The 9,326-nt window shown below is 38.0% G+C and overlaps 1 protein-coding gene across 1 annotated transcript in view; it reads left to right on the forward strand.

Annotated features, from left to right (window-relative positions):
* The window catches only part of PHEX (phosphate regulating endopeptidase homolog, X-linked), a 210,706-nt gene extending 202,443 nt beyond the window's left edge, over positions 1-8,263 (forward strand). The window contains exons 22-23 of the mRNA XM_005870974.2: positions 4,441-4,517; positions 7,000-8,263. Coding sequence (XP_005871036.1) covers positions 4,441-4,517; positions 7,000-7,102 — 180 coding nt within the window. The 3' untranslated portion in view covers positions 7,103-8,263. The remainder of the gene's footprint in view (positions 1-4,440; positions 4,518-6,999) is intronic.
* Positions 8,264-9,326: the final 1,063 nt, after the last annotated feature.

The following is a 9,326-nucleotide window of genomic DNA, read 5'->3' on the forward strand; positions in this document are numbered from 1 at the left end:
TTTTAGTTTTTTGAGGAAACTCCATACTGTTCTCCACAGTGGCTGCACCAGTTTGCATTCCCACCAGCAGTGAACGAGGGTTCTTTTTTCTCCGCATCCTCGCCAGCATTTGTCATTTGTAGATTTGTTGATGATAGCCATTCTGACAGGTGTGAGATGGTACCATACTACACTTTTATTATATAGGATTCCCTATGCTGTACTTTACATCCCTGGAACTATTTTTGGACTAGCAATTTGTACTTTCTTAATCCCTTTACCTTTTTCACCCAGTCCCCCAACTATGAGACATAATTAATTGATTGAATCAAAGTTTATTGGCTTTTTTTTTAAAAATCAAGGGTTACTATCACTTGGTATTTGTGTAATATAGCCTGGCTTCTCAATGTTACTGTTTGATACTATTAATAACCATTTCTAGTGACTCATTCATTGGTGTTCTGAACTGTCAAATGAATATATGATGACTATTAGAGCTGAAAACAACAACAATAAAGGCAAGAAGAGTCATGTAACTCTTTTGTGAGTTTAATGGGCTCTCTGAGCAGAAATAGAAAGACGTGCACTAAATAAGGCACAATTCTGGGTTCCAGTCTTTGGCTAATAAAGCAAGTGCCAATTCTTTGCTATTAACTATTCCAGTGGTTTATGTCACAAATGTGTAGGCCTCATGTTCAAAAACTCAGAGGTGCATTATGGAAGGTTCTGACACACGGCCACAAGTGGGAAGATGTGTATCTGTATGCTCAGCATTAGACAAGAGTTTTCATCAGTACAACCTTTGGTTCCTAAGTCTTAGTATTCTCTCTCAGTAAGTTCGTGCAGTCCCATGTATTCTTCAGTTAACTCTGGTTAAGTGACTCTCACCTGTCTGGGTTCTTTTATTTCTAAAAGCTGGACATGACAGCTCTCAATAAATTATCATTTACTGACCCAATATCAGCAAAAGTGTAATCATGAACAAAATGACTTTTCTTTTTAGTTTTCCCATTTCTTTTAATACTCCCCCACCCCCAGTCTTTGCATCTTCCTGCTTAGAAAATCTGGATTCTTAGGTCTTATTTGATTTATCTATCCTTCTTTTTATGACATATGTCCCAAAAGCTAGATGTTTCATTCTTTTAACTGCTCTTCAGATTCAGCCTCTCTTTCTCCCCATTACCCTATTTTGTCATCTGTAGGCTAGGCCTTGATCTTTTCTACTCTGGATTATTCCACCAGCTTTATGGCACGTTTTCTAGACTTTGGCATCTTTCCAACACTGTCTGTCTTACATACCACTGAAATACCACTTTTATTTCACTACTGACCAGCTAAAGAACTGCAGTGGCTCCCAAGTCCTAACGAATTGAGGCCAAACACTTTCATCTAGCTTTCTAAAAAGTTGTCCTCAGTCTTATCCAACTCTACCCACCAGCTCTTAATTCCCACAGCTCCATCAGACTCATCTTTTGCTGGGAAGGTGGCCTCACTTCCACCCCATGATGCCATGCCCATTGCTGTCTCTTTGGCTTTGATTTTGATTTTCCTTCTATAATGTGACTCTCTGTCTACTCCTCCCCCTCAGATTATTGAATTTCATATTTATCCTTCAGGATCCATGTCAAGTTCCACCTCTTCCACATCATCCACACTTCCACAAGGACTCCAGTTCTCATTTTTGTAAACCTCCGATTCTGTTATACTTACCTTTATTACCATGTAGTTGAATATTTAACTGTTCTCAAAGTGTTGAAGACTTCTAGTTTAACTTCATAGTTAAACTTCTGGATCCTTACATTTCTTATGTATCTCCATAGCACCCAGAAAAGATGCTGGGTATATTGAAGACACTTCATAAGTATAAGACTAACACAGTTTAATGAAAGAGACTTTGTTATAGGTCAATACTGGGTCATATATCTAAAATAAGCGCGTGCGCGCGCGCGCGCACACACACACACACACACACACACACACACACACACACAGTCAGAACTTTCTAGAGCTGGGATTAGCAAACTAGGACCCAAATATGGCCTGCTGTCTATTTTTGTAAATGCCATTTTATTGGAAAACAGCCATGCACTTTCTTTTACGTATTGTCCATGCCTGGTTTTCTGCTACAACAGCAGAGTTGAGTAGTTGAAAGAGATCTTATGGTCAGCAAAACCTAAAATATTTACTATCTCTCCCTTTACAGAAAAAGTTTGCTGACCCCTACTCTAAAGTGCAGGGTCCATCAGTTCTTACTCAGGTTCTTACTTACTAACTTAAGGTCCATCTTAGTTACATTCTAGTTCACAACAGCTCCTTGTAGATGAATGAAGTTAACTGATAGCAACATTACAGTCATACTTTTGAAATGTCTCCAAATAAAATTCCAAACCATATCTGATTTTTTTAAACTGAAGAGATTTAGGAAACATGGAAAACCATTTTATATCACTAATGAGAAATTTATCTTGAAGCTTTTCCTACTGATAAAGTGAGGAGATTTTAAATATTTTGCACATTGAAATATGTCTGCTTATAGGGAGCAAGTTATTTTCCCTCCTGAGAAGGTACTAGAAAAACAATAACAACCATAATGTGTTTTTAACATTATCCTAAATGATACAGGAAGCAAAGACAATACTATACAATAATCCTATATAATAAAAGGCTAATATGTAAATCTACCAAATGGTGGAATGACCGGTTGCTATGACACGCACTGACCACCAGGGGGCAGACGCTCAAAGTAGGAGCTGCCCCTGGTGGTCAGTGTGCTCCCACAGGGGGAGCACCGCTCAGCCAGAAGCCAGGCTCATGGCTGGCAAGAGCAGCGGCTGTGGCAGGAGCCTCCTTGGCAGTGCTAAGGCCCCTCTGGGGATGTCCACCTGCCTCCGGGGCCTAAGCCAGCATCAGGCAGACATCCCCTGAGGGGTCCCAGACTGCAAGAGGGAGCAGGCTGGGCTGAGTAAACCGCCCCCCTGCCCAGTGCACGGATGTCATGCACCAGGCCTCTAGTGTAAGAATATAAGACAAATGGAGTGCCAGAAACAACTTCACAATAGCTAGCTTCTGAGGAAATTAAGGAATCATATTAGAAAAAACATCTTCAAAGTTAAATTTAGAACCTCAGAGACTCATGGTTTATCTTTATGAAAAGCAATAGCATCGTATAGCCTTTCCTGCTTTCTATATCCCTGTAGTTCCTGTGACCTGCCAATTTCCCCCTTCAGATCTTCTTATCTTTCTACTTCATTCTATTCCTATTTCTACTCATTTAGTGGATATTCATTGGGAACCTTCCTGGGGCCCATACAGAAATAATCTTCTAACTAGTTTCTAATTTCCTTCTATATGCCCCTGACAGATACATCTTTCTAAAATACGATTTTATCATTTCCTGCTCATAATAGTGTTTAAGTATAGTTTAAACACTTTAGGGTATTGGTCAGAATTTCAGAAATCTGGCACCACCGCCCCTGGTCTCCCATTGCTGCCCATTAGGCACCACAGTTCAGCCACGCTGAGTGTCTTGCTCTTTTTATTTTTTCTCAAATATATCTTTGCTTCCCGTTTCTCCTCCACTTTAAATTGCCCCCCAATCATATTCATGTGTCCTAGTTCTTTTCATACTTCAAGACTATATCATGTTTCAAGACATGCTTCAAGTCAGGATTAAGTAGGTTATGGTGCAGGGACAAACTAAACAAGGGAAGTTTATTTCTTGTTCATGCTCTATGTCCAACATTGGTCACTAATGGATCTCTGCTCATAGTTATTACTCAAGGACCTGGGTTTTAGAGTCTTTATCTTGATGTGTGCTTCCATGGTCACCACAGGAGTAGGAAAGAAATATGAGAAAATGTGCACTGGTTCTTAATGTAGCATCTTAAATTGTTCTGAAGGCTCTTAAAACTTCTGCCAGTTTTTAAAGCTTCTCTAGGAAGTGACATATGTCACTTCTCATATTTCATTGGCCAGAGCAAGTGATATAGCCATACCTAACTTCAAAAAAATGGAGAAGTGTTCTCCTATCCAAGGGCTGGACTAAGGTAGGGCAAGCAAAAAACTGACTTCTTATGACTATACTCAATAATGGGTGGTTGATTCATTTTATTGACTCAAATGAATATGGTTACATTTGATAAGGGCTATTCCAAGCATGATATTAATTGAATGAATACATTGATTGATTCCTGGGCATATATACCATTCTCTTGATTTATAGCATTTGTCTGGAAACCTTCTTAATTTACTCAAATTGTGGAATTATTTACAATGATAAAACCTTCTACTCCAGGGATTAGAATAATAGATGTTACTACAGATTAAGGTTTTATCTGATTTACTAAAACTTTCATCCACTGAGTCTAAAATTACTCTTCAGTATAATTTGGAGCAGTTAAAGCAGTAGGAAATGTGTAATTGGAATGGAAACGTAATTACCAGTATGCTTTTCTCTTCTAGGTCAGGTGCAATTCCTACAGACCGGAAGCTGCCCGAGAACAAGTCCAAATTGGTGCTCACAGCCCTCCTGAGTTTAGGTAAAAGGGCAAATGGGTAACACTAGTTTTTAATGTGCATCTCCCTCCTCCCCACCCCATGCAGCCATCTCAGTGCTTTACCAAATAGGTGATTTGAACCTGAGCCTGTATTGTGAATAGTGATATCTCCATTTTACAGGCAAAAATACTGGCCAAATAGAAACTAAACATGGGCCCAAAAAGTCTCTCCTTAGACAAGGATGTGATCTTAACGGACTGTGCCTTAAAACACTGAGAGCTCTGGTTTATTTTGTGCTATAGAATATCTATTTAATGTATCTGGTTCTTTATGTAGCTAACCAACAAACATAAATGAGTGGCCACTTTCTGAATAGCTCTGAACACAAAGGAGGATATATGGTCATATTAAGCTATTATAATTCATATCTAGAGTCAAAAGCTCTACATTTTGGTTTTTAGTTTGAATGTTATTTTGAAACACTTGCTTACATATGAAGGGTAAAGGATTATGAATAACAATCTTATTTAATTGTCAAAATGTATAAAATATTAAGTAAAAATAAAATTAAAGTTAATATTACTTAGCCTGTGCTGGATGTCTAGCATGGTTTGAGGGAACTATAGTAGGGGACAAGAATTATAATGGGAAATATAGGAAACCTTAACAATATTTATTCATTCTTTGCTTAGAACATATTATATCTGTGTATTTTTATATTTAATGTTTAAATGAGTCCGTTAGCATATTGCAAGAAAGTCATCTAAAATTTCTCCTATATTTTAAAATGTTATTCCTAAAACCTTGCCTTAAACATGCTTCAGAAATTGACTATAAATTACCCAATAGCATAAAATCTAATCACTGTGTTAGAAATTCTCCCCCACTAGCCTAAACTGTCAAGAATGCTGACAGTCTCTAATGGACTAAAATGTGTGCCCTCTGACAAATGGGGTAGATTAATTACTCAACAGATAAGTTCTTAGAAACGAATTTCCTTTTACTAACTGGTTGCCTGTAATGTCGGATTTTAGCTGATAATTTTGCAGAGCATACTTACTAATTATCAACTAAATTCTATCTTTAACACTTACCCAGGATGAATCACACCATGAAATATACGTCCCTACCTACACATCTCAGCTAAAACACAGGAGATTATGGGGATGTTTTTTGGATATTGGCCATTATATTCATTCAGATGCTCATAGGTAAAGAAATCATTAGGGAAGAAATAGTCAGTGACTGAGAATGCTGAATCTCCAAGTCAGTTGAGTAAGAAATAAATGGAGAGGGAGTTTTTTGCTGGCTTATTAGTGTTGTTTGCAATAACTATATATTTTGAATACAGCAGAAATCACACAATGGAAGTACTACTTCCACAAGGCAGTTACAACCAGAGTGCTAAGTAGGAATCTGCAGCCTTTACTGCAGTTGGGGTAACTTGCAAGAACCCCAGATTTTGAAGTTAATGCCAGTAAAGCATTACTCACCAATAACTACTAGACACCATTCATTGGTGTGTTGTTACATGAACCAGATTCTAGATACATATGAGCCTTCAAACATAATAGGAATTTAAAGAAAGTGTTTGTATAGAATGAATGGGTTATTTAAAGATAGTTATAGCAGCAACATGGTTGAATCTTACAGACATAAATATTGAATAAAAGAAGTCAGTGACAAAAGAGTGCCTACTGTGTGGTTCCATTCATATGAAGTTCAAAAACAGGTAAAACTAATCTATGGCTATAGAAGTCAGACTAGTCACTCTCCTTGGAGGTACTACTGTAGGGCACACTAGGGAGCCATCTAGGTGCTAGAAATATCTCATGTCTTGATCTGAGTGATAGTAACATGGGTATGTTATACACATGAAAAAACAACAACTATGAGCTTTACATTTAAGACATGCACTTTATATCAGTTATACCTTCCCCCAAAAGATAAAGAAATAGAGAAGCTAAGTATTGGTAAATTCTATAGTTTATAGGCATTTATAAAGTTTTAGGATTATACAATCTTATACTCATATTCGAACTGTAAATCCTGCAGTTTATAGGAATTTGAAAATATTTGGAAAATGGATAGGATTGTTTGCCTGGCATTGAGGAGGTGCTGGTTCTAGTCCAGCCGTGGGCAAACTACGGCCCGCGGGCCGGATCCGGCCCGTTTGAAATGAATAAAACTAAAAAAAAAAAGACTGTACCCTTTTATGTAATGATGTTTACTTTGAATTTATATTAGTTCACACCAATACTCCATCCATGCTTTTGTTCCGGCCCTCCGGTCCAGTTTAAGAACCCATTGTGGCCCTCGAGTCAAAAAGTTTTCCCACCCCTGTATCTAGTCTCAGCTCTGTTAAATTTTTTTTGGAAGTTTATTTAAACATTTGGGGTTTCAGTTATCTGTCCTATACAGAGATTAAATTACCGCAACATCCCTTCTACCAATATGCTGCTACACTTTTATCCAGAACCTGTTGATATATAAGAATTAAATGACATTAAATATCTTTTTTAGGGTCAATGGTGCAATTAGCAACTTTGAAGAATTCCAGAAAGCTTTTAACTGTCCATCCAATTCCACGATGAACAGAGGCACGGACTCCTGCCGACTCTGGTAGCTGGACTGCTGGTGTATGCCATCCCGAGAGTTGTACAGCACCAGTAGAGGCTGCCCTGAGCATGCACCGCCTACTGCGTTAGGCCTATATTCCCCTGAGAACCTTTATTTTTAATGCATCTTCATTATTTGGGTATTGCTTGGATCTAAACAGTATCTTTTCAAAGTCGTAAGGCTTAAAAAATGGAATACAAGAAGTGAACCAAGCATGTTTCTTTAAAAAACCAAACCAACAAAAATCTCTAGGATACTTACTTTCGTTAAAACGCTATCTGCTGAACTATTGCAATTGTCCATTTTAGTGTGTCAGCCACAGCTAAGTGGTATGTAACATTTTAATCTCCAGCTTTGCAGGGGCCTAAGTAGAATGTATCCAGAAAAAAAATTCTGTCTTTTAAACTTTTAACCCTAAATGAAGAGGACATGTTCCTGGATATCTGGGAGGTTTTCCTGCTCTGTGAAATGCGTTAATAGATTTTATGTATTGTCATTACCCAGCATTTATTAAATCTTAGGTAGTTACATTAGAAATATGTTATATCTTCATTTTGTAATTGTTGATGCCATTCTTGACTTTAGCTTTGGAATCTATTGGGATGAAAATGGCCTCACAGCTTGTATCTGATGTAGTCGATTGCCCTGTTCAAGTCAGCATGAACAAGGTTGGGAGAAAGGCTACTTGGTAAAGGACTTGAGTTATCAAATAGGAAAAAAGGATACATTTTTAAGTCCCAGAAGAAGTCAAAACTCTTACTCATGTAACAGCAGGGACACTAGGAGATGAAATCTCCAAAATTTGATGTAGTCTGCTCAAACCTCAGTGATTATGTCTGTCTGCCAGACACTTTTCTTTAGTCCAATTGCTGTTTGTCTTGTTACCCTCCTATATGTGCATTCTCCTGTTTCTAAAACTAGTAGTCACCGAATAAATGCTGTTTGAATTTCCCATTAGGAACAGATAGCTTTCATCCCATTTTAGTACAAAGGGCCAAACACTACATTGAGAAGAGCGCAAAGTACCCTTCTGTTTGGGCTCAATTAATGTTAGCTCTTACTTAAAAAACCTTTTTGAAAAATTTCTTGATTGAAGTCATTTTCTAATCTATTGATTAAATGTAAAATTCTTTGCATAGTCCAAATAAACATAATTTTTATGCTTCAAGTCTTCTTCTAAAGAGTCTGTAAGGAAGAGCCGTACCGTTTTGAGCTTCAGAGCTTTATCCTTTCAAGTGAACTCATCTATCTTTTATCGGTGTGTGTGTGTGTGTGAGTGTGTGTGTATTCACGTGTGTGCGCGCGTGCACACGCACAGGATAAAATTGTAATGGCCTTTAAATGGTTACTTGGCATTTACGGTTTCTTAAAATAGCCATCCCTCTGTTGACATTATTCATTGTACATGTGATTCTGGATTAAGTGGGCCAATGAGAAAATCTCTAAAGCAAAATGACAAATTCAGACCAACTATAGGAGGCCATTTTGCATCCCTGTGATTTGTCATCCTTTTAAAATGTGTGTGTGTGTGTGTGTGTGTGTGTGTGTGTGTGTGTGTGTGTGTGTGTGTGTGTGTGTGTGTGTGTGTGTGTGTGTGTGTGTGTGTGTGTGTGTGTGTGTGTGTGTGTGTGTGTGTGTGTGTGTGTGTGTGTGTGTGTGTGTGTGTGTGTGTGTGTGTGTGTGTGTGTGTGTGTGTGTGTGTGTGTGTGTGTGTGTGTGTGTGTGTGTGTGTGTGTGGCATGTCCTTTAGTAACCATGGGAACTTCAAAGGGAGAAAAATACAGGGGCACCATCATGAGGAAAATAATTATATTGTGTTAGTCAGAGGAGACTGATTTTCCCCTTGACTTCCTCCTCTCCGAATGGATAAACTTCTGAAGGGCAGCTACCTTTTCCTCCTCTTAACTATGGCTTACTATGCCATTAGTCTGTAATTTTAAAAACAAGCACTCGTAGGTTAGGGGTGATGGAAACATATGTCCCTTTTCTCTGGAGGAGTCATTCTGCTGTGTTTTAGACATAACAAGATACTCCTTGTTTTATTCCTGTTCTTGGACATTTAAAATCAGCTGAGGTTTGTTATGCTTTTAGGAAAAGCATTTTCCTTCTACATTTGTCTTTTTAAACTCCAAATAAACACATTCCTGCAAATCAGAGAAAGTGTTTGATAAAAGCATAGGATTATGACTTTGAAAATGGGAATTGTTCAGTCACTTATGGGTTTAGAAAAA

Source organism: Myotis brandtii, unplaced genomic scaffold (assembly GCF_000412655.1).
Source record: "Myotis brandtii unplaced genomic scaffold, ASM41265v1 scaffold326, whole genome shotgun sequence".
NCBI classification, from domain to species: domain Eukaryota; kingdom Metazoa; phylum Chordata; class Mammalia; order Chiroptera; family Vespertilionidae; genus Myotis; species Myotis brandtii.